This window comes from Brugia malayi (genome assembly GCF_000002995.4).
Source record: "Brugia malayi strain FR3 genome assembly, contig: Bm_v4_Chr1_scaffold_001, whole genome shotgun sequence".
Taxonomy (NCBI): domain Eukaryota; kingdom Metazoa; phylum Nematoda; class Chromadorea; order Rhabditida; family Onchocercidae; genus Brugia; species Brugia malayi.
In genome coordinates, this window is record NW_025062475.1 from 6537761 (window position 1) to 6564701 (window position 26941).

The 26941-nt window shown below is 31.1% G+C and overlaps 2 protein-coding genes across 2 annotated transcripts; one reads left to right on the plus strand and one right to left on the minus strand.

Moving 5' to 3' along the window:
* Positions 1-120: 120 nt before the first annotated feature.
* Positions 121-5094, plus strand: Bm1817 (Uncharacterized protein; the record flags this gene model as incomplete). The annotated part of the gene is made up of 13 exons (XM_043076790.1): positions 121-212; positions 578-641; positions 878-1106; positions 1324-1489; positions 1748-1951; positions 2383-2600; positions 2906-3109; positions 3396-3567; positions 3672-3792; positions 4042-4279; positions 4440-4539; positions 4703-4823; positions 4900-5094. 13 exons carry the CDS (start codon positions 121-123, stop codon positions 5092-5094), a joined length of 2124 nt encoding a protein of 707 aa, XP_042932724.1.
* A 1698-nt stretch (positions 5095-6792) lies between these two features.
* On the minus strand, positions 6793-26544 carry Bma-epac-1 (Guanine nucleotide exchange factor for Ras-like GTPases; N-terminal motif family protein; the record flags this gene model as incomplete). Its single annotated transcript, XM_043076791.1, has 25 exons — positions 6793-6874; positions 7088-7133; positions 7349-7397; positions 7806-8009; positions 8199-8289; positions 8489-8652; positions 8759-8905; positions 9080-9177; positions 9564-9719; positions 9890-10085; positions 10318-10461; positions 10648-10834; positions 11682-11873; positions 14869-15005; positions 16420-16642; positions 16787-16915; positions 17318-17396; positions 17938-18091; positions 19173-19271; positions 19579-19739; positions 20135-20227; positions 21291-21354; positions 23165-23305; positions 24597-24676; positions 26421-26544. The coding sequence occupies 25 exons, from the start codon at positions 26542-26544 to the stop codon at positions 6793-6795; spliced, it is 3240 nt and encodes a 1079-aa protein (XP_042932725.1).
* Between the last annotated feature and the right edge of the window lie 397 nt (positions 26545-26941).

Sequence of the window (26941 nt, forward strand, 5' to 3'; positions counted from 1 at the left end):
GGGAATGCAGAGAAAAGTATGTATTGTTTTTTGAAATAATGAAAGGTTTTGTTTTTTTTGTGAACTTCTGATGGAAGCGTATGTAGCTGATACATAATCAGTTATAATTGCAGTGTCATAATGAATTCATCTTGTCGCCATGGGACGGTCTTATCAACAAAGAATAAACTGCATTTACTACTTGCATTAGAACGCGAAGCTGAAAGAACAAGGTATATAATTTAGCTGTTTAAGAGTGACTCTTTCTATGGTTGCCTTGGTCAATGTAGACTTCTCCAACATATTTGAGATTATGTCAAACTGCAGTGATTGTCTGTATTAAATTAATGGTTAAATTAACAAATTGAAGATTAAATTGTGAGTCCAGAATTGAGGCAGTAATTGTTTTATTATGTAGGTAGGGTATTTATTACATAAGAAGAGGTTTTCACTTCTGCGACCTGTATTGGTCGTTAGACATAATGTTGTTTACTTTGCATAAAACTATTTTGATTTTTTTAGTCTTAATTATTGAAAAATAAAATTAGTTAATCTTAAAGAGGCATAGAAGCTGAAGCAATGCAGTAATCATTTATAGGCTTTCTCAGTCATGGCGGCAAGTTATAATTTGGGTCTTGCCAACGATCTGTTTCCTTTTTGATGTGAGTTGTTTTGAATGTAACTGATTACGAGTCACATACATACATGCAAACGGATTTTTCTATCAAATTCCGTTTCTATAAAAATCGGGATTTTTCTATCAAATTCCGTTTCTATCAAAATCCATTCCGATTTCATTCTAGATTTAGTTTTTCAAACTCTCTGGTTTTGCTTTTGGTTTTAACTACATTCCTTTACTTTTAAATAAAGTAAGCGTATGCATATATATTTTTTTTAGATTTTCGCTTTAAATTGTGCTACTTGCACCAGTTTGATTTCTTTCTTACTGCGATATGATAAAGCTTATTCAACGACATATGTGGTCGAGATCACAGCGCTCTTCATTTGCTTGTTGAATTTATCGGTATGTTTTTTCGAAGCAACAAAATATTCGTACCGTGTCACAAGGGGATTGCCATCGGAATTTACACCGCAGCAAGTTTCTGCACGAAAAATCACTGATCAAAGTGAGGCTTTAATATTTCTAGAAGCAAATTTCTTGGCCTTAAGAATCTTTGCAGAAATATTTGTGTAATACTGAGAAAAAACTTGATGAGAAAATATTCATAGGGAAAGACTTGATTTCGCGGTTGTAATTTTTCCATGAGTGTACTGTCAGTCTAATATTTTGAATATTGGGAGTAATAATCTTCGTTGAATAAGTATTTTAACTTCATTTTCCAGATGGTTGCAACATTTCTTTATCTCAACCAAATAGAAATTTTATTGCACAGTGGCTTTCGGCTTTACATTTTGGCAACTGGTCAGCACAAGTTCCGAAAAATCCATTTTCATCAAATTACATAAGGCATAATTTGACTAGCTCTCCAGTTGGATCATCGTTTAATAGGTTAGTTAATTTGAGAAAATTTTCATCAATTCTAAAAATGATTTAATTGAATTAAATCCGTAATCTCTGCTTTCTCTTGGCAGTGAGATCTGATAATCCAAATGCCCATTTGAAGCAAATTCTGTACCGTTTTGTATTTCCTCAAAAAAATCCCAAATATGCTAGAATTTACACTATATCCTGCTGTCAGAAATTTTTTTGGTTAATATCATATTGGTTATTATAATTTTCTTCAATAACTTCCGAAGAAGTTTTTAGTCGCAAGTCAGGAAGTGCATTTGGCGACAGCGCCTTGTTCATGCATTCAACACCATTGATTGATCACCATTCTTCATATGTAGAGAGACATCCAGGCCATTCTGTACCACTGTCTGCGAAAATTGGTTCAAGAACATCCCTTCGTAGTCGTCCGACATCTTCAATTCAAACAAATAAACAGTTGGAAGAATATCTTCGAAAAAGGTTAAAAACATCGAGTCTCCAAATAAAATCATCACTTCTGAAATGTGGTTTCTACTTAGAGTGATTATTACCCAGCATGTTAATAATATACCTTGTCTTTAACGCTGTGGATATTTTGTAGAGAAAAATATACGAAGATTTTAAAGTCGTTCTGACAATAATACATTTTGTCGAGAGTTTCTTTATTACTCTCCTGAGCACGAAAATGTGAGATAGATCCACTTTCATGCTTTCATAATGAGGAAATTTAAAAATTAAGTATTTGGATTTGTTAAACTTTGAAGGACAGAAATTTAACGCAGCTATGAACGTGCAAGGTAAAGCAACCTTGCTTTTCTTTATTTGGGAATGTAAAGCTTATGATGAAAGTCGAGTGAATAGCAAATTTCATATAAACCAAGAAAAAATAAATAAACTTCAAAGTTTTTCAGTCCTGGAAACAATGAATTACTCAAAAATGTCACAACATCTTTTTCAACATCGTTTGGTTCATTCTCATCTTCCAAATCCGAGCGTATCATTGGTATTTCTAAGCCATTTCGTTTGTCATCTTCCAAAAATAACAGTTATGAAGTTGGAACTGCTATGTATGATGATGAACAAGGGAGAGTGACGGGCGATGAAAATAGTGTTGTTTCTTTAGTGACAGGTGTTATTTGATTATGCAGTATGTAATGTAATATCAGTTTTAATCTTGAAGACTGATACATTCGCTTAGAATGGAAAGTCCAAATTTTTGGAAACTTTAAATTTTGATAATTGAAGTGTTCGTCAAATTATGTCAAACGTGTAAATTTGTCTTAATATGCTTTTATTATTAGTGTACTTTTGATGTACTCAAAGAAATGAAAAATGTCATGATATTCTTGTGGCATCCATACTGTTGATGGCGATGGGGAAGAATCAATATTTGTGAAGCATAATAATCATATATGAATACATATATGTATGCAGGCAGTCGTATAATGGTGACTGATAAACGCATATCATTATCGCCAATTCCACTGAATTTGATTGAAGTCGACAATGAATTAGCCGCTGGAGATGGCAAAGGTATAGCGAGTGATGGAACAGATGTTGCGCGTAATGTTAACAACGATAGCATTACATTTCGTGTGAATCATAACGCTGCAAAGCGATCGTCAAAAGGAGGGCAAGGTTTTTATTTCTTTTATTTTTTGGTATTCAATTTGATTTTGGTATTTAAAAAAATACGAGTATATCATAAGAAATAAAATGAAGTATTAATCTGTTTCTTTTGGCAAATGAGTATAGATTGAAATGGAGTAATCATTTCAGGAGATAGAGTTTTTCAAAATTCAGTTTTTGTTTCAAAAATATAGCACTTTTATATATCGAAAACTTGCATTATATCTTTGTAAATGCACATACTTTGTTTGAATTCCTACCTGAAAAGTTTTTGATACCTAACTGAAGTTTGCAGGATTTACTCCGCCGTTGCTTCGTCGATCAGAAAATGAACGTCGTCGTCATTCTAGCTTGTCTCCACATTCACATTCTGGGAACCAATTTTCAAGTGTTGTGCAGTTAAACGGAATTGAAAGCAGTCCTATTGGCAAACAGATACCGATTACTTCTTCGGAAATATTGAATCAGTAAAAATTTTTGCTGCTCTACATTCTTTTGTTTTTTCTTATAGCTGGAAAAAGTTTTGGAAGATTAATAAAAGTCTTAAAACTGCTCAGGTTTTATATTGCAGATATAGAATGGACGCTGAAGGCTTCGCTGTCGCTGAACGTAATTTACGATCCTGGATTTGTCAAACAATTCTACGCCCACTCCTTGTGAAGATTGATGAAATTAATGCTGTCTTTACAAAGGCATGTTTTTCGAATATCAAAAATTTTTTTCAAATGATTAGTGGTATAAAATTAAGTAAATTAAGTGTAGAATAACCAGTAATTACCCATCAATGAATTACTTTTTTTGGAATTATATAAATAGTAACCAAATAAATAGGTGCAAACCTACTGTTGATCTCAAATTGAGTTTTATAATCTCAAAGATATCACCATCCAATAAAAACTAAGTCTACACTAAGTGTCAGTGGTATAAACCAAAAATTTCAGTCCCATGCACATTTGCACTTGAAAATCGGTCACTCATCTGTAGAGGCACTTCAAACTGCTGCTTCATCGAAGAGTGATTTACTGAAGTCAGCTCTTCCATATATTTTACCGTATCTCAAAATACACGAAAAACAATCTTATTTGATTAAAAGGTGTCGGGAATTGTGTGCTGATGTCTGTATGAAAAATTACAACTGGCAAGGTGGGGGATATGAACTTGTTGAAAGGAAAGAAGAAGGTTGTTATTTTAATTTTTCCGTTTGGATTACATTTCTTTTTTGTTTTGAGTCTAAAAATTTTATTGATATTTAAACTAATTTATTTATGGTATCTGAAAACTAATTATGATTTTGAGAAACTTCTTGATTAATTGAGGAATGTCATTTTTTTTGTTTCAGGTGAACAAGATTATTCACCAACAGAACGTGTATGGGGCCCTCATTTACCAACAGATGCTCAGCTTATTTGGTCGTGGTTCTCAATTTACATGGATGCACGGTAAATCAAGTCTTAATTCCTATCTGTGCATTTTATGATTACTACTAAAGTTAAGTGCTAAATCATGGTTTTATTTAAAAGCATAAATGAATGCTTTTCATGAAAAAGTAATATGATAAGTTCACTTGAAGTCAAAAAAGAATGGGAACAAATCTTTTTACAGAATGGGAACAAATCCTTTGATAAGTGATATTGAAATGCCATTTTCGTCAGTTTTCTATCTGAAGAAACCCGCAAAGCCATCACCACTGCAGTGTATGAAAAAATCTTTCTATATTTATCAGGTATTTTTTGTAAATTAAGTCCGTTGGTACAACAATTAGGCTTTGAAACATTCATTAGATTTACCAAAGTTTTCAGAGCAGCATTCATCCTCCACACTTTGCATTAGTATTGGATGGTGGCCGTGAACGTTTCGAAGTTGATCGCGGCACAAGAAATCTTTGGCGAACAATTTTACTTTTCATACAACATATTCGGTTGTTTAATGAAGGACAGCTTGGTAGTATAAAAATTGATGAAAATGGCATTAATCTTGCTTGCGTTCTGGAGTAGATGCTGTTAAAATTGATAATGACAGGAACCTTTTAAGTTTGAAATGGAAATCGTAGCGTCTTAATAATGCACAATATACACCATACCAATATGCCTTGTTAGTGATATAATAACAATGGTGTTATTGTTGACCTGTGGAAGCAAAATTATTAGCGTCGGTTATGCTTAGTTTATGAAATTGCAGTTGGATTATTGAATCTTTATTTAAATAATACGCTTTAAAATGAAAAATACCAGTAAACAAAGTAGCCAGGGAAAAAATATTTTTCCGGTATTATCTATTTTTGGAGGAAAAAGCGGTTACTCTCTCTTTTGTTAGTATATGATTTATATGTGTTAAGGATTGACATTACAACGGATCTTCATTTTGATATACAACAAATGCTTGTAGTATAAGGATTTTAACAAAATCATGTCAAAAAATCAGCTTGAGAATTTAGTGAAATGATTCATGGCGTTGATAAGATGTGCTTACAATTTGAATCATTTTTTTCCATAAATTTATTTAGAGTTTCGTAGTTTTGAAATTTGTGTCCCGCACTTGCTTGTCAAATTTGCTACAAATTTCCAAAAGTAGAAAATTAGATTTTCTTCCTTTTTCTCCTTACTTTCCAAAATTATCCTTCTTCTATGATATTTTTCGATTGATGATTTAAATTTCCAGTGGCTGGATAGTTTATTATACATATTTACACCATGTAGATTTCAGATTTCCTAAAAATTTAGTTGATTTGCTCAGTCGTTTTAAATTGCTTCGTCTGTTCTTTCTGAACAGATCAGAGCACAAGAACCATAACATTTTAACACACATTACTTAGTCCGTTTTTCTCATGAATGTTGCGATCTCTATTTATTCGTCAGTATATTTCGTTGCAATGTTGCCTCATCTGAATCAGCAGGTTATGGAGAATCAAGGGATTTCAGTCTTTTGGAAAAGCATTCAAATCCTTCTATACTATATTGTCACCGTTTTTCTGGAAAATATTCCCACAATAGAAGGATTGTTGTATTCCCAACTGTGATGTTTCCATAGATTTTTTGTTATGGACTTGTCAGATTTATTTTGATTTGTGTTTAAAATTAGATTTCACATTTCCACAAATGTTTCACTTTACATTTACATTGTCTTTTCGTTAATGGAGCGAAACTGTGTTGTATCTCGGACTGCAATGATGTTATATCTCAGTACTGCAATGATTTAAACAAGATGTATAGATGGGATGTTTGTAAAGAAAAGTAAATGGTAGCTGTAAGTAAATATATTGGAAGATGTTGGTAGAAATTATTTAATAAAAATAAGGAAAAAGCGGAAACTGAGATCACGGAGAAAGGAGGTACAAACAGGGAGAATTCATATCACGGACATGAATATACAGAAGTGTCACCATAATTACTTTTGGTACTACTAGAGAATGGTCTTTTGAGACCGAGTTTCTACGCTAGAACAACCATTACTACTAGAGTTTGTAATACGGCGAAGATCACTATGACTATCACTAATACCAATGGTTCCTTCGATGCCTGTTACTAGTTCTACAACTGTGCCATATGTAGTCCCATGCTAGCCCAGCACCGAATCAAATCATTATTTCTGTTAGTCTTATCATCATTAGTTTATCATTACATTATAGCTCATAAAATGATCATCATCACCACTACTTTTGCTTTAACTACAGATATCACTTCACTTAACAGTCGCTAGAGATGTTTTCTTTTCGATGGTTCAATTTGATAAGATAATTCCATCATACGCCGCTGATTGTCGATCACTTTGAAATTCCTACAAAAAGTATCGAAAAAGTGTCGCCGATGAACAAAGTGTAATCGATAAAAAATAGATTTTTGAAAAGATTGGAAAATCTCGAACAATTTGCAAGATCTTATACATTCTAAAAAATTCTAAGAGAATGTCAGTGAGTAATAATTCCGTAGCATACACAATAAGATGAACCACTATCTCAATAATGAAAAAAAAAAAAAAAAAAAAACCTACCTAACAAGGTTTTTTGACTTGAAAACCTTCCGTTCGTAAGCAATAACTAAAAAAAAGTGGTTCAAATTATTATGTTGTACTAGACATATTGAGAACAATGCCAAATATTAGCAGCACTGATAGATGTCCTAAGTACTAAAACACAGTGAGAATGATGCGACGAACACCATGCAAGTATTATTCGGCAACATGATTCATACTATCCCAAAATCTTTCCTGATAAATTAGAAACAATAGTTATAACAGTAGTTATATAAATACCTGGATATTTGCATTGTCTAAAGCCTCGCAAAATGTTAGCAATCATATGCTGCAATCACATCAAATATTTGAAATAATTCCTTCAGGATTAATCTCGAGATAAAGTTGAATCAAAGGAGGCATAAACAATGAAAAAATCACTTTTTAAAAAAAATTCTTCATGCTATTCTATTGATCCAATAATGAAATGAACGGCAAAGAAAATGATACTTTGACATTGGCTAGTATTAAATATAATTTGGAATGCAATTCGAAAAGTGTGAAAAATGAGATGAAAAGAGCTTGAAAGCTAGTTTAATGCCCGATTTCACAAGATTCATGGAAGCGGCTGCAAACAACCTCTTTATCAAAATGTTTAAATCCTGCATATGAAACACGCAGTGATTACTTCTGATAAAAAGAAGAGTCACAAATGTTGATAATAGAGAAGAATACATGCTGTGAATGTGGTACTTACCATTTTCTCGAAATTAATTAAACCAGCGAAATAGGTCTTATTGCCTTCGTGTGTAAATGTTAAATCTTTAAGGAGCAGTGGGATAAATGGCACCGTTGGTGCACTCATGTTGGCTGTAAGCATCCGATAAGCACGATGATTACGGCACGGATCAAGCAGTTCTTCGAATTCCGCGTACTGTTGTTTCAATTTAGATGGAAGTTTCTGAAATCAGTAAAGTATCACATCCAAAATTTGATGGAGCACTGCCGCTATCCAATGTGTCTTTTTCATCTCTTATTTAAGACTTGAATCTTAGATGTATTTAAGGTTAAAGCACTTTCAATATTTCGAACCTTTACGATAACCGTAAAAAAAACACGATAAAAGAAAAAGTTCTTTTGATAAACTCACATCCCAAAGATGACTGATTCGACTAACAGCGATATTACTGAGACCTAGGATAATCGCAAACAATGATAACAAGTCCTTGTTTTCTTTTGCGCTGCAGAATTCACATACTTTATTTTTTGCCGTTCAGTAAAATTAAGGTGTGAAGCAAGTCAAAGTCGAGTTTTAAAATAAACTTCAATTAGGTAATGAAATTAAAGTGTGCACTAAAACGAAAAAAAATGAAAAATTTATGTTTCCAAATCTATCAACCGAAACATTTATTATTTTGTTCAAAATTATACAAAACTCACTGCGCAGCAATTTTGATAAATTTTTTGAGAACGGAAAGACGTTTCGTATTGCTCTGAGCAAGCAACACTTCAGTTGTTGTCCAAAATTGTACCTCGTTAAAACGACGCATTAAAAGATCCAAATTTGATGTTATCCGATTGGGAAACTGCTCTCGTCCAAATACCTTAAATAATTCGAGAATTCCGGAAGTTTTTTAAGACTGAGTAAGCCTTTGAAAATTTCCTATTTCCTTCAAACAGTTTAATAGAAAAGTAATTCAGGATCAAAACCTGAGTGATAAGTTCGATATCATCAGTTGCTTCTAACAGCTGGGTATGAAATATGAGCAACTGTTGGGCAATATCAGTACTACTTAAATAGTCCAGTAATGAGGTATGGATGCCTTCCGATGGACTATATTGCTGCGGCAGCGGAGCCTGAAGTATCTTTTATGAATCCTTTATTGACACCGAAGAAAATCAACAGCTATTGTGTAATATTATGATTAGAATTTGAATGTTAATGAAGTAAAATTGATAATGAATTGCTAGTTTCAATTAAACTCAATTCAGATTTCTTGTAAAGTAGTCTACCCGAGCACTAGAAGTTACCAAAGTTTCGATTTCGTCGTTGTGAGCGACGTACAAAAGTCCATTCAGTGAAATCATTGTCGGAATACTGATATCATTCGGTGAAAAGACTATTCTTTCTGAAAACATCAAAGCGCCATTTGAGAAAGAAAATCTACTGAAATTTGTGATTATCGCAACTACGTATTTTCCTCAAAGTTTCCAGAAAATTGAACTGAGCTTTGAAATGAGTTTTAACCATCTATATGAAATGTGCGATCTATTCTATGGTATAAACGAGTGATTATTTCTGATTTACATTGTTATTTTCATTTTATGACAATGAATTTCTAAACTTGTGTTAAGTAGTGAGAAATAAGATTTCAAAGATTTCTACACCAAATGCTTTTTCTATCTTTAAAAAAATAATGAAATGTTTTGTATTTGTAATTACAATTGTTGAGAATCTGAATTACAGGTAGATTTGAATTTTAAAATTCTCAATAACTTGCAAAATCTCCATTACCTCCATTGCTTTTCACTTCAACTAAATGCAATTCTTCGCTAGAACCGCTGTATCGAATTTTTGTTTTTGCCATTTCACAGATATCAGCAGCAGTTTTATCAAGTCTTATGCTCATTACAAAAGAACTTGTGTCAGATAGGTAAATTACTTGGTTACCTGAAGAGAATAACCAATAAATATACCTTCACTGAACGAAGAATAACAATGTGAAAAATTGCGGAAATATTCAGTGATTGGAGGAACGAAACAAGAAGTGCGATGTAAGCTAGAGTGAATGTGAACAAAGAAACAAGAAAAGATGAATAAAAGTGGCAAAGGGAACCAACAGGTATCAAATGGTAGTACGGGGTTTGGTGCAGGAGCATGGCTGCAATAAATACCACAGTCAAGTACCACTGATGAGTGCCTGTTAATCGTTTGCATAGCATTTTCACGAAGTTGTCGAATTGTGCACATTGGTTCCAGATTTGACAACATCTCTGGGAATTGTCGACTGTCTTCCAAAACATAACAATACAATTCCTACAACTGACTTTTCGATTTCTTTGCTCGCTATTTTTACTTCCGGAGATATGTTATCTCAACTATTTAACTTATTTCTTATCACTTATTTCTTCTTTTGCAGATTGGCATTACTATATACCTGTAAACTATTTACTCACTACAAAAAGAGTAATCAGCTGTTCCATGATTAGAATCTTTTTCTGATAAATTAACTCAGTCACAATGCGTAAAGAAGAACTGAATAATCGACCTCAACGAAACTATTAGATGCAGGATCAAGGAAGAATCGTAAACCAAGAATTTGTACCCATAAATTCAAAAAGGCAACCACACGTCGTTTTGCAACAATTTTATGCTCATAATCATCTATTGGCAGAGTACCATCCACTCCAACCTAAACAAAAAAAAAAAAAAAAAAAAAAAAAGGCTAGTGTAAGATTCATAAGTTATAAGATCTGGCAAACTGAATGTATGCCATTATCAATAAATAAATTGAGAAGAAAGCAATGTTGGTAAAATATTCAGATATGTGACATTTTGCAAATGATTGAAAGCTTAAAAAAAATTCTGAGAAACTTACAGTAGAACCACGCATGTAATAATTTTTAAGATAACTGCATAAAATGTTCACAGGCATATGAGTGATATGAGTGAGAATGAAATCCTCCAAAAATGTATCCACTAAGCCATCATCTGTTTGCGCATCAATTCGAGTTTCCAGCAAATATTCTACAGTTTTCTCCGGCATTCCGGCCATCACAGAGTAACTAGAATCTATTTTTAATGGATAGATAATTCTGGATAATCTTTGTAACTTAATAATGTTTTCATTCGTTAATCCTTGAATCGACTTAACTGCTATTTAATGCTTCAGTTTTTTTTTCTTTTTTTTTTAATAGAACTATTTATATGCTTGATTTTTTGTCATCTAAAACCGTAGACGATAAAGCAAGTTAATGGTAGAATTAATTAATCAAAAAGACATCTGTGAAACTTTTGAAAACAAAAATGAACAACTGCGAGTCTTTTGCAAAATAATGGCAGGATTTGCTACGAAAAACAAAAAAGTTCTTTAAAACTAACTGAGTTCAGGTATCAAATGGAAACAAACTGGCCCAACACACGCCCCAGATAAATATTTGTGATTAATCAATTTTTCAACATACCAAAAAATATACATTTCAAATTTTGAGAAAAAATGTTTCCCTCAAACTATTAAAAGTTCATAAACGCCTTCTTAAAGTTTCTGTTCTTCAAAAAAAAAAAAAGTGAAAAACTGATTCTAAAGCGATTCGTGGTCACTTCAAATTATACCAAAGAAAAATATAAACATGAATAGATCACGACTGAAGTTCCCAAAGATTGTTCAAAATTAGAAATGATAAAATTGGAACTCGATAAGATTGACAAATAGACAAACAAAAATTTAAAACTTAAGTGTTTAATGTTGCTTGCCTTTCCTCCCCGACTTTACTCAATACTAAATAACGACGAATGCTAACTGTAAAAAATTTAATGTTTCCGTAATTAGTAAAATTAATAAGAAATGAACAATTATTTAATAAAAACAAATGCTAAGTGTTACTAATTCATATAAAGAAAATCATCACCAACCAGCATCTTGGCCTTATATCTGTAGACAGATTTCTGGTAGCATCTATTGCTGTAGCATTAATTGCAACTGCTACAGAACCGTGATAAGTGTCGTTAAACGTTCTGTACTCGGTATTCATCTTCTCCAACACGAGCACATCTTGCCCGTGTTCTTTCAACCGCACCGTATTCGCTTCGACATCTCTTAAAATTCTGCAAAAAAAGTTATGTAGAGTCTAACTGCTTAATTCTTGAGATAAGAAAGATAAAGGATTATTAAGATAATAAGATTTGATTTACACTTCGTATAGTACAAATATCATGAAAGACAACAGCAACAATATCATTCAAGTTTAGCGCCATTCTATCTTGGATTGAAAAAATCAATTTCATTTTCTCGAGAATACAATGAAGTGCCATTAAGAGCTAATATTAGGATGTGGTCCACTTCTGGCAAAAAAAAGTCCAATCTTTATTCAGAGACGAAGTTGACATTTGACATTCTTTAAATAGAAGACAAGAAACAATTTCTTTGCTCCAACGATCTTTTGGCAAGTAATCTGGCAAGTACGAAAAATTAAAATTCTCTGGATGCTTCCTATAGCAGGAAAATAATTAGAAAAGCATTAGAAATGTGTGAGCGAGGCAAAATAACTTATCAGTGTGATAACAAATGCACTTTAGTAACAGGTAGAATAACAAATGAGACGCATGTAGAAAGGAGAAAATTTGAGAACAGGATGAATACTAGCAAAATTTTCGCAGTGGAAAAATTTTAAGCACTGCCTCTTGATATTACTATGCTTGAGTGAACACTGCTCACTTGTTTCTTCCAGCTTTTCCTATAGAACTATTTCGGGATTTTTTTTTTATATGCTAAAATACTGATATTAACAACTGTTAATATCTCTTTGTTAAGCTACTATTAATTGACTCATTACTGGTATTAATTCCGATTTTGATTAGTTTCAATATTCAGTGGATGGTACACTGATCAGGAACAGTCCAGATTTATCACAGTGATTCAGAAAACAAAACGGAATCGACAAAACAAATTCACAAAATTTCCACTTACAGTTACCATTTATTGTGAAACAGTCAAAGTATTTTGGATTTCAGTATTCCATTTGTATGCTACACATAGTGTTATAATAAATAACTATGAATAGAAGTCATCGTAAATTATGCATCAATTAATTAATCTAAATGGCTGTCCCTAAACTTTGAAAAGATAAAGTAACAGGCGAAAAACACTTTCAACGATGCCGTAAGATCTTTTGCAAGCAGAAAAAGGTACGTACGATGATGGATAGTGACAAAATTTACTTCTTTTTTTTGTGCGGTAATACATTTTTTATTATGGCTTATTAATTGTCAAAAATGATTAATTATTATAAATAACTGGAGCCTAATATGAGGATAATTATGACATGATATAAGCAGAAAAGTTACAGGTGGAGAAATTATTGTTAGCTTAACCTAATAATCCTAAAAATCATAAATCTGGAAGAGTCCTGGAAAAAGTGGTGTAAAAGAGTTTAGTCAATGCAACACAGTAATAGTTGATTCTAAAAAGAAGCTAAAATAATTTGAAGATCAAAAATAGTATAAAATAAATAGAAAAATTAAAAACAACCCCTCAAACGAACTTATTCACAATAGTAATTAATTGAGTAACAAAAAAAAAAAAAAAAAAAAAATGAATGGAGGGAAATATAAGGAAAAATTTGTAGAAAATGGACATGAAATATTCACCAATTATAGAAGTAATAAAAGAATACTACGATGATATACTTCCTGGCGATTCCAATGAGCAGCGAAAACGAGTAATTGTTGTAGCACTGGGAGTGCTTTAATTTCATTACAATTGCTTCCTTTCAAATATATAACGAACTGACAACAAAAAAAAAAAAAAGAAAAATGTCATCAAACAGCAAAATTATGGAAAAAAAAATTTCTTAAATTCAATAAATTTCAAGGTAAAAACCATGAAAAAAATTCAATTGATCAGAAATTTATGCATGAATTTTTATCAATATCCGAAATGTGAAATGAGTATTGGCTCAAATATAATTTTTTTAAATGTTTTTTGGAAAGAATAATTTTATTTGCAGCACCGAAAGAGTTAATGTCCCACAGAAAAGTGACGAAAATAAGCAGAAATAGCTAGAAATATAGCAAAAATGTTTTCTGTGTATGAATGTGTTAACATGAAGCGGAGATGGTCATTCAATGAACTATGCTACAACAATGGAAAGTGAATTTTTTACTTTTAAATTCAATAAACAACCAAAAAAAATATGTTGAAACACAACCAAGAATGCAAACATTTACTCTTATCGAGTTTTGATTATTTCAAAAATGCAGTGGTCCTGAATCCTAAATTTTTACTAAATCGAATAATTTTTTAAATTTTTTAAAGAATTTTCCTGTAAGAAAGTGGATTTGTTGGATTCTGAAATTAAATACGCATCTCTTCACTGATCTAATATAAGCAAAAAAGCACATTCCCAAAATTGTTTTTATCTGAATCTTCTTTTAATCGTTTATCTCAAAATTTCAAAGAAAGAATATTGTTCATGAGAAAAACTAAACAGATAACAGGTCACATCTGCGCCAGTACTAAATGCAAACATTCTCCAGACAATTTATTAAACCTTGCCATCTCTCTCATCCTGTCAAATGCGATTAAAATCAGCAAAGAAAGCAATCGATCACAATCATTATAGCAATCCCTGCTCCGCTTTGTCTCTTATCTCCTCCCTCAAAAGTGCCACAATCAGTTTTATTTTTCCGTTTCCAGCATATTTATTTGTATGAATGAGAGAACAGACTTACTGAAAATACGCACAGAATATGATTTTCGAATTTCGCATAAATTAAAATCTTAAAACCTCGGCGCATAATAAAAGACTAGAAGGAATCAAACAACGTGACCCCTTGCAATCGGCAGGTTGCATACCCTACCTGCATAGATGTAAATTCCTATAACAATGTTTTACTATCAACTTTGAAACTTTTCTTCAAAGAAAATCCTGCTTTTTTGAATAATACTCTTAGAGATTTTTTTCGAAATTGCTTGATGGGTAGTTTTATTCAGATAAGCGAAGCTCTCTGTAATTTTGTAATTAAATTTTGAAAATTTATTATTTATCAAACCTTCAAATCATTTACTAATTATTTACCAAGTGAATTTTATGGAACTCACCGATTGAAATCGCTTTTGTCAACACGTAAAAATTGTGATTTATCTTTCCGAAGCGCTACTGTAGCAGCGCGAGGCGCATCATTTACCAAAGCTAGTTTACCGAAATCGTCACCTTCTCGAAGAGTACAAACGACACCCTAAATCGGGAAAACTTACGGCTCATTATCATTATCATTACCATTATAATTACAAATTCTATCATCCTTATCATATTAATATTGACGCTACCGTCATGATAGCTACTATCAAAAATATTATTAATCATTTAGTATCACCAGTACTTCTATTACAAAATAAACAGGATATCAAGATTTTTCTTCTCAGAAAAAGAAACCAATAAAATATTAGTTGCAAAAGGCATGACAGATTGCTTTGCCATCTCTTGGGACATGCATTCCTGGCCTACACATCTGTTGCACTGAGCAAAAAGTTATTGCTATCTTATAAAAAAATAAAATAATGAAACAGAAATTTAAAACTATCTCTTTAAAATATTACTTTTAATGAAATTCAAGCAGAGATTTTCATAGTCTTCTTATCGGGTTTTTCCACAATAAAATAAAATGAAGTCTTATAAATTATCATCTTACAAATTATCACTATGATACGCAACACATCACTTTCACTTGGAATTTCTTATTATTATTACATTTCAGTTATCATCTATTTTTTAATGAATTCAATAGCAAAAAAAAAAAAAAAACACTTTTGATGCTTAATATTTCTTTTTCTTCTCGAGCGAAATTTATGCGAGTTTTCAAGGCACCGATAATTAATAAAGTTGTCAGAGTAGATTAAAACTGCTTGTCCTATAAATGAAGCCGTCGACCTTGGAGTAAAAACCTTTATGAATCATAGAGATTAGGGCGAATCGATTATCTGACCTGTTACTTATATCTCATAATTAAAGTATAAAATTAAAAGAACCATTTCCAGCCTGAATTATATGCAAGTAATGATGGAATTATTATCTGGACAAAAGAATTGCATTTTGCTCTATAAAGAGGTGAAAATTTTTAGAAAGCGAAGAAGTATAAAAAGATGTGACCGAAAGAGAGTAAATATTCTCAGAAATAGTGAATATCGACAATGGAACTTTTTTTTACATGAACAAATGTTATCTTGAATATACTTTGAGGTACACTTAGAGAATGCCATTCATATAAAACCTCAACTTTACTTTTTTGAAATTCTCAATGTCATACTTGGTTTTTTTTTTTTTTTTTTTCAAATCTTATTTGTTAGATTTAGGAAAAAAATGATTATATTAAAAACACCAAAAAAAAGAGGAAGATAAAGTAGAGGACGAAGGTCATAGTTTATATCTAAATCATTACAAAGAAGATATTAAGCTATTATCACACTATCTGTTTCGATAAATAATCTTCAGTGCTAGCAATACAGGAAAAAATATAGCAATATAGAAATATAATGCAATGATTCCTCGAAGAATCTTTAAAATTCAAATTTTAATCAAAGATGCCAAGAAATTAAGAACAACTTTAGCTTGTGCATATAAAAATCTAAGTTCCTTCAAGTAAAAAGACTCACTTTCCCGTGTATAATTACATCAACGGATCCTTTAAGGACAATATACCAACAATTACCCGCGTCACCCTGTCGGAACAATACATGTCCAGCGTGTTGGTGCTGTTCGAAGAAAACAACCGCCGCTAATTCACGCTTCACCATTGTACTCAGATGAGTTAGTGCTTTTACGTGTAATAATTCCCTGTAAACGTGCTCTAGTTCCTGCATCGTACGTTCCGATGACCTGAAAATGTTAAACAAAACTCAATGAAATATTTAATAAGCATACAAAAATGTTTTGTCATTTATCAATTAAATATCACTGAGAAAGTCCTTTTGTGTTCAGTCCTTCTTATCTTTTAGATTAGTTTAAAAAGATTAAACAGACGGTTTGCAGAGAATCATGCGAAATAGCGAATCAGGTCCAATCGTATTGAGGAAGGATATGGCTGCAGCAATATCACTAATGCGTGGTACCGTTTCTTGCTCTCCGTCAAACATTACACCACTTATTAACCTGGAAGTTTTACTATACATAACTCTCATTCTAATAATTTGTTAACAATTTATTAAATAATTAGGTTATTTGCTATCATCTTACAAAATACACTAGATTTATCAAGTGAAATAATGTAATCGATCAACAATATAAAGCTCAAATTGAAATTACCGTAAGAAAAACGAAAACACTAGTTTGTAAGTGGGGCACACAATTAGGCGGTAAATGAATCAGAGTATTGAATGTACATATTCACGCAAAATCTTTCATACGTTCAAACGTATAACTATTCTAATTTGCATAAATTCATGAAGAATCGATTTTTTTTTTTTGATTGAGAAACAAAATTATATTCAGAAATATGCATTACGCACTCGCTGTCTTGTAACTGAGATTAATGTTATCATAAATTGTAAGTACCTCATATTAAAATTAGCTGTGGTGCCAATATTCCAACGATAAAAAAATTGCTTGTCGGCAAATTGCAGTTCGTTGCTTACTGAAAACTAATCAGTATGATCTTCTAAATTTCTATGACAAGTCTTTATTTTTTCAATACCGTATAATTTTTCTCTTAAAATTATGACTCTACGTCTCTTTGTTCATTTCTGCAGCCATAACTTTCTGTATCTGTATTTTTTCTGATTCTAAAATTTTTATTTGTTTAGTACTGGCTTTACATCATTCAAATATGCATTTGCTATGGTTTAAAATAATAAATTTCCAAAAACACACTTGAACATTATTCATTCAAAGACGAAACTTAACACACTTCCTAATTCAACATTTCACGTGACCAAAATATTGTTTTCTAAATGGTTAAGTGAAAATCAAACGTACGTCATCCTTCACTAATGAATTTTGCTTCCTTGTTTACTTGTCATCGTTTATTTCTGATACAATAAAAGTGTATCACTTCATATTTTAATACGCTATGCTAATTATCTCAGATCTTACTCGAGCAGTGAGCAGAGTAATCATTAAATTAGGTCACAGCCTGAATAATAAAACAAGACAAAAATGAAATCAAATTCTTTTACCATGTGCAATGACACCGTTTTCCAACAAAGCTTGCCACATGCCAACCACTTGAAAACGTGTTAGCGATATATTCTTAGTTGAGTCCAGCGTTTTGGTAGTAAGACTGCACAGCCAATCAACCATTTCCGTGCCAATCATGCACGACAAGAAAGACTGAAAGCAATCTCGTAGTGTTATTAATTAAAAAATTCGCAATTAATCTAAGGTCATTCGTTCCAAAGATTTAAATTTTATAATTATAAGCAGACATAACTATAAGAATAGAAATTTTACTTTTTCATTACTGATCCTTCTCTCCACACTCAAATTACAGGTATAATTAATGCGCATTGTTGCAATAAAACTTCATACGTTTTATATTTCGGAATGGAATTCATTAAATCTTGTTACGTTATGGCAACGAATTAATTGGTAAGAAGTAAACTGAATAGAAGAGGAGAAAAATAAATAAAAGATGCATTATAAGGAAAAGTACTGTTGGCAGTGTTGCATAATTATCTCTTGCATGATCAAAATAAAAATCTAAGCTAAATTTTGAAGACCTATTACTCTAATCATATACTTAAATTGGACTTCGTATTAGAAGAGAAATATTTCTTAATTATTTCTTTTGATCAATTGTATAAAGTCTTCATTAAGCTTTAATGATTCGGAAATTTGAATATACAGTAAATTGAAGAAAAAGGAAAAAAATTCTTTTATTTCAATTTACATCACAGTTTTAATCTCAGGAATCTAATTAATTTCTAACCAAATTGAATCACTAACCATTTTGATGACACGTCATAATTATTTGTTGAGTGATCTACGGACTTAGTGAGATTGTATTTTATTTATTACTTAGCACACTATCTACTAAAGTTTTTGTTTTCAACAACGATTTTTAATGGAATTTGAGTATAAATATTTTTTGTAAAGTAAACATTTGCCTTTGAAGCACTTTTGATCGAAATCAAAAAAAAAAAAGAGAGATTCTTGTGTTAGAAAATGAAACTTCCCTCCTTTGATTTCTTTGATTTCTCCTCTCCTCATTAACGGTGACCTAATAAATTGTGTCGTTTGTTGTATTATTTTAGAGTGCTTTAGTATATTTCTTAATTTCCTAAATGTTCTTGTGTGCTTCAGATTATTCCGCATCACTTTTTTTATTTTGTTTAAAACCCAACAAAGCATAGCGGAATGAAAAGTACCGTCTCTTGCATAGTAACTTGTAAATGAACTTTTAAATTCTAACTTGCAAATGTCCTCTACGATCCCTGATGAGATGTGGGTCACGCAGCTCCATAGTCTGTTTAAGTATATGTCCTGCTTCATAGATCCTTGATTCCAGTGACTAGAAATTTTGATACGAAAGAAAAATTCAAACTGTGAAAAACTTGGTCTTCAAACTTCTTCGAACTAAAAAATTTTGCGCAAAATACATTTTCAAAATCTTAATGCTATTATCAATAATAATTTCAATTAAATGTGAGAGATATGCTGATGCTAACAAGGTAGCATCACTCACTTTTATAAATTATATCAGTAGATCTCGATATGTTGTGAAATGGAGGGATACTTTTTTTGAGCATTTGAGCTGACAAAAATCTCAATAAGACATTAAGATAAGGAAAAATTCAAACTGTAAAAAGAATGCTTACAGCAGAATTATTGAGCTCAAAGTAACTTGAAGGAGAATTCCAATCGCATTCCACTTCGCTGTCAATATCAGCAGTAATTGTATTTGGCTCATATCGCACATCATTCGCAATTTCGTTGTTACGTTGTAGCATTTCGTAAAAATTATAAGCCATTTTGCCATCTATAGAAAAATACCACAAATCCATTAAAATCAAATTCCAGTTTAGTCTAAGTTGATTTGAAACAATTTACGTCCAAATGCTATTTTTTACATTCCGTATATCGTCAAATAATTACTATGTTCGTCACTTGCAGACGTAAAATGCGCTAACTCCACCTAATCATTTGCGCATTATTTAGCTTATATCAATATGTAATAATTATTACTGTTGAAGGTAAAATAAATTTCACTTTTTTATTCCTTCAGGATTTATTTTTTCAAGAATTCTTCTAAATCTCTAAATCTCGTATGCCTTTTAACAATAATTAGCGAGAACAAGGCGAATTTCTACGGAGTTTTAATATCAATATAATACTAATGCTAATGTTTCTCACTCATTATCACGAAATACTTACCAGGCTGATTGAAATCTGTCATTACATCACCTTCCAGTCTAATGTTCCGCCTCTGTTTGTGGTCTTGCGGAACTAATGCCGCTACACTGTAGTCTGTAAAAAAGAATATGCATACATGTATAATATATTATATATCGTATTTCCGATAATCAATCAGTCTTCACTCTTCCGGTGAAGTTAAGATAAACAAAAAAAAAGTAAAAAAAAATTGAAGGCAGAATCAACAAGAGTGTGGCATTTATTCCTAAAATCCATGCTACCTATTCCTGAATCAGAATACAGTAATATTGCTGTAAAGTATACCATTATTCTATACTTGATGTTTTGTTTATCTTAATCACTACAGAATTTTTAGCATCTGCAACTCTTTAAAAGTTTCCTCTTCCTGAAATACCAATTATTCGTATATTGTATAGCAAAGAGAGTAAAATCTTGAGCTTATTAGTCCATAAATATTGTTTGGCAAAGTTGAATAAGTTTAGCCGTCAAGTAAGAGATTCACAATTAAATAATCAAGTAATTTTGGTGGTTCAAGGAATAAAATATTAACAATTTTTCAGCATACCAACTAGAAAAAAGAAATCTGAAAACTGATTAACACTTTTTTTGAAAAAAGGAAGCATTGCTTCTCGTATTCAAAAAGATCGCTTTTTCTATTATTTTATTTTTCTGATATTCTAACTATCGACAAAATAAGTATGTTATTCAAATGATTTTGCCTCGAATTATTTTTTCTATTATTTCTTATCAGAAATTTCTTATTCCATTATTTCATATATTTCTTATCAAAAAACAATTACACTTTTGACTTTATTAAATGGCTTGTTTAAAAAGAAGACTACTTCAAACGATTTTTCGTATTTCATTTTTAACTGCTGAAATTGACAAAGAATGTTGTATGAAGTAATAATATTGGGATCTATATATGTGACATTTCGGGTTATTAAGTTATTAAAAACAATTATAGTTTAATTGCAATGTGCTATGTCTTTTGGCTCTTTAAAAGTATTTCGGTATTTTAGATGCAGCTATTTGACAGAATATAGTAAATGCTACGATACAATATAAATTTGATGTAAATTATTACTAAAAACAGAAAAAGGATTTTGGATAATAAAGAGCAAGCTGAAAATAAATTGTAATGAAGTGGACGAACCGAGGTCATCGGAGATGAGATCTTGCATGACGACAATATGTGGTTGCAGATTATCCGCGTGTTTCTGTAATAAGATTAGCTTGTTGTGAATAGAAAAAGATATGGCATGATTACAGCCGTAAGCTCAATTTGCTTAAACTGTTACTTTGCACTGCTAATTACACAATCAAAGTTAAGCAGCACCGACAGCAACTGCAGTTGAGTGGGAGGAATAATGGAAGAATGCAATTCAGAGTAGTTTACTCAATTTTTCGGTAATATCACAAAATATTTATTCAAACTATTTCCATTAAGGGATAGTATGCTAAACTATTGGCCATTTAATAGTATAGAAAATACTTCACTATCTGCTTATTATTTATATTTGGTAAAGAGAGAGAGGAAGAGAAAGAGCTAAGCAAATAAGTGAGACAGAATAATTGACAGGTGTTTATATGCATGTCGTCCTGTGATTAGAAATAGAGTAGTCCGTGAAGTTTGAAATTTCCGGACTGAAAGCAATTTTCGTACAAACGAACATTCATTAGAAATGAGTCCAAAGAAAATCAATGCAAAATATTTTATCATTTGATGGATGGATAGAAGAATTTTTCCGTTCTAAATATGTCAAAAATTGCTGAATTTAATTCAGGATTGTCTCAATGACAGGAGAAAAGAGAAAACTGCTTCCGGACAAAAACCATAGGGAAAAAGTAGTATGTGAAATTCACTGCAAAGACATTAATGATTTGAAAAAAAGAATCGACATGAAACGATAGAGAAGCAAAAAAGGAGCAGCGAGAAGAGAAAAGAATAATTTTAATTAATTCTGGCGCATGAAAAAGACTTTGACAATGAGGCCAAGTTAAACATAAATCTATTATCTGCCAAAAATAGAGTTAGTGCCATCGATGAGAGAATTCTAAAATCTTCATCTCATATTTTAGTGAATTTGTTTATTCAAAATAATAATAATAATTACTCGACATATCAGCCAATTCAGTTCAAAATAAAAGATTTATAAGATAAAAATATAAGGCTAGCTAATGATTCATAAACAATTATATCAGGTAAACATGAATCATTTTATTATTAATGCTCATTATGCAGAAGCTTAATTAGTTAATGTCAATCTCATCGTACTCACTTTGTATAGATTCACATAAATTTTATAAGTAGATATTAACATCCCTTAACTGACTGATTCAGTCTAGATGGAAATAGTCAGAAACAAAAAAGTGTCATTCCAAAATGTACATCGTAAATAGAGCAAGGTAGTGATATACTTGATATTAATCATGCATTTTAGAGCGATTCCAATAAATTATACAAATTGCACCAAATGTTCTGCATACAAGTTCATCATATATGTTACATTTTCCAGAATTTCGCACAAGATATCAGAAGTCGAAATGATGGAAGCAGTGTTATATTTCAAAATAAAGGTTCCAAAATCTATATAATCTTCTTGTAACGTTTCCTTTTACCATCATTAGTTTACATCTTAAAACTTATGATAAGAAAACTTATTTTCCGAAATACATAAAATACGCTGAAGAAGCAATAAAAGTGAAATGGTATAACCCAAACTAGGAGGTTATCTGAACAGAATCATATAAGAAACAATTTAAGTTTTTTTTTTTTCTTGCAGCTTTATTTTCTATTCTTTGTGAGACCAGAAATGACCAATGGAATTTTCCTTGTGAAAACGGAAATAAGCTAACAAGATCAAATCACTCCCGTTACATCGTATTTTTGCAATCACTGATAAAAAGCAACTTCAGTGGGAACAATTAGAGGCTGAGCACAGGAAAGAAACTCGACATAATTGCTTGCTGCTTTTATTTCCCTAACTAATTATTATTGAAATTAATGACGAAGAAAATGACACAAACGTTATAAATGGCGACAAAATGACTTTGATTGATGGTGACAATTTCAGCTGGACGAATAATACGTGCTGAGCAGGAATGCCGTGAAATTGATAATTCACCAAAAAGCGCAATTGGTTGTAACGTTTCGATTATACGCTCATTCTGAAAGCTGACAGCATCATGACAGCTTTTTTCTGCTTCTCTGTTTTTTATTTCATTCGCACATTTTATTTTAAATAACTTTCGTGAAACACAAATGATTCTTACTGGTGCATATTTCAAAAAAAAAGCATATAAGTCAATATCAATTTGATAATATAAGCTTCAGGACGGAATGAATGAGAGGAAGACAGAAAGAGAGAGAAATCTGAAATTGAAATTAATCATAGGTTTTCAATGTTTACTGCTATTGTCTTAATGAGGAATAAAATCCGACTTGAAATCAAAATCTGAGCTGTAAGCAATCATTTGTTGTTAACAATCATCCATGTCCATGTGCAATACTAAATGGTAGGGAGCAAGAAATGTCAAAAAAAACGTACTTTCCATGCTCGAGTTGGAGTTATAAAATTTCTTAAGTAAATGAAACAAGAAAACCAATTGTTAGTACCAAATATGGAAGCGAATATAAAAGCATATGAATACATAAAATCTAATTGCTAATTGACGGTTTAAAGTGAGTGATAACCCTCTTTCAGCAGTTGATAGTGGATCGTGTCTAGTGTATTACAGTAACCATTACAATCAAGTACCCATCCCTAAAGTGCTAACCTGATTTTTGACTCACTTTTATGCAATGCATAAGTTAAGCAGAGAAGTTCAAAATTCAGTGTTACTAGAAATAGTCTCAGATGGCATACTTACAACTTACCCTGAAGTGTTCAGAAAAACTCCAAACTCAAAGCGATAATATTTATAATTACTTAAATCATATATACAAAAAAAAAATGAGACAGTGACTTAAAATCATTTCATTTCTCAGCTCCATTCAAGTTATTTTACAATACATCTAAGTGATGTTTATTCAAGAACTGCTTCATTCAAGTAAGATCAACGATAAGATAAAGAGATTATTTCTGTCTGGCAACCTCTGATGAAATTTTTTCCTTTTCTTTGTTATTAGCAATTGTTTACAAAAAAATTTGAGGAAGTTGAAAAAAATCTTTCCAGATATGAATGATAGATTTACGTTCAGCAATGTAATACCTTATGATCTATGAATATTTTAAGTTAAGGTTTGATTATATCTGCGATAGGAACATAAGTTTCTCAAATCTTTCACTTCAATTTGTTGGCACAATAGTAATTTAGGTGACAAAAGTTTCCTTTGATTATTGATTATCAATCAATAATGTCATGCAAATATAATAATGAGTAAATGCATACACAAAAATTTTCTTTTCAAAAAGTTTTTTTTTTCCTTAAAAAAGAGAACGTTTGAAAGAAAACTAACATCGGCCGTAGAGAGAAAAAGCTGAACTTCACCGGATAGTAGTAAATACCAGTAAAAAATCTGATCGCCACTTTGGAATACTGCAAAATGGAAGAGAAACATTTTGAATAAAAAGATCATAGATGATCCTTTTGCTTTCAATTAATTAATCGTTTAGTGAAAGTTTCATTGATTTCTCAAAGTGAGGAAAGGAGAAATACTTGAAAGAAAAGCTTAATGCTTCTTTAATACTAGTGAACTTTTTTGTTGGGCCTTAATCTTAGCTTATTTAGTATGCTTGTTTTATTGCAAGTAATGTTGCATTCTAAATGCTTACAATTCAACAAAATTAGATTCAACTAAACTCATTTTGTACTATTTTCGTCGTATTATTATCGCTATAGACTCCATTTCATTTTATTCAAATAATTTCAACTTTTCCAACTACAATAAATTACTTTTTCTTTTCATCAGACAATGTTATATTACCGACAATATATTTTTATAAAATTTGATGATTAAAATAAGTAATTTTCATATAAAAATTCGGAACGAAGTTTTTGTTCAATAAGTTGTACTATATTGAGAAAAAAAAAACATGAAAAGTTCAAAATTAAACATAAAATGTCGTGTCCATTCGGTTTTATTTCTGAAAAGACTGAAGACTTTGTGAACACATTCAAGTTTTTTTTTTTTTTGAATAATAAATCTGAAAGTAAAAAAAAGTGCTCATACAGCTTGGATCATTTATTTGACGCATCACGTTAAATTGCCGAAAAAAATTTTTTAATTTCTTTCTAAAAAAAAGTGTTTTTTTAATTTTTCGCCCTTAATTTTCGAAATATATATTTCCTTAATCTTTGAAAATTGCAAACTTTCGGATTGGAAATTTTTTTCGTTTATTTTCTTAATAAAAAAGATCAGTGAGGAGAGAAACTTCAAAACCACGAAATGAACACTCTAGTTATGCCTAATTTGCAATGAACGCTAAATGATTTATCAAGAAAGGATTTTATTCTTTCTTTTTCTCATTTTTTATTCTTTTGCTAAATAATTTGGTCATTTGAAAAACTGTGTGAATTTGACAAATTTTCTATAGTACTATTTAAAATGATGCTATCAGGATATGTAAAAGAGTTGAGAAACTTCTTTCTTGAAAGAGAAAAATTTCTCGCATAAGCTTTTAACTTTGCTTTAGAAATGAATAAATGATGCTAAATAAATTGGTGCGACCATAAATAAATGGAAATAGCAATGTTAAAGGCTCTTTGTAGAGATTAAAAAAGATTTCACTTAAAAAATTTTAACATAACTCTTTTATGTATCGATTGATAACTGATTTTTAATGATGCATAATGGTAGAATTCACGAAATTTATTAATATTTAATAATACTAGCAATTCCTTTTTATCCCTTCAAATTGTACACTATTTATATACATTTGCAAGGTATATTTACACCAAGGATTAAAACTCATTCCTTCGTCTTTAGGAATGTATTGCAAAAACTTGACTCTTCTGACAATACTCAGTATTCGGAATAACGTTGTCGAATAATTTTACTTTTAATCTTCAGCATCACTTACGCATCATTTGTCAATATTTACTTATCTCAAAATCTCTTCATTATTTGATGCTCTCATACTTTTGAATAGTGACTAAAAATTCTGCTATGTGAAACTATTACAAGTAATAATAGTAATCTTTAGTAACAATATTACAGTTACATCAAACATGCCATAAAGTGGTTGTACTCAGGAAAAGAGAAAAGCTGAGTAGAAGTATCAAGTAAAGTAAGTAATTTTCTGACTTCAAAAATATTAGAATTAAATATAGAAATTATTACGTAAGACTCCGTTAGCAATTTGCTTTGGTTTACAATCACTGTTGCCAAGTACGGTGAAAAGTAATGCATCGGAAAACTGTTTTGAACGGCTTTGTCGCTGGATACGAGCAACGAGACGATCCATGCTAAGGTTGAATTCATTAATCGATTTTGAATTTTCCAAGAACTGGAAAATTCATGAAATTTTAAATATAAGGCAGAAGACATTAATGATGCAATTTAATTTTCCCTTTTCTGTTTTTGCTTACTTCATAACAAGATTTATGGAATGAACCTAGGATCTGTTTCCTTTTCAGAACTTACCGACCATATATCCCTGACCCCACTTTAATTTTGTTGCTATTTTGATTGCTATTTTCTAAGATTCTCATACATTGTAACAACTTATATATTCAGACAAATAAATATTATCTGTAGGCAGCAAATCTTCGTTATTATTGTTTTTGTAACTGTTGACCGAGCTCTTTTATTATTAGTAGTATGATTTTAAAATTTGCAGAAATCGTTAATGGCAAGGATTT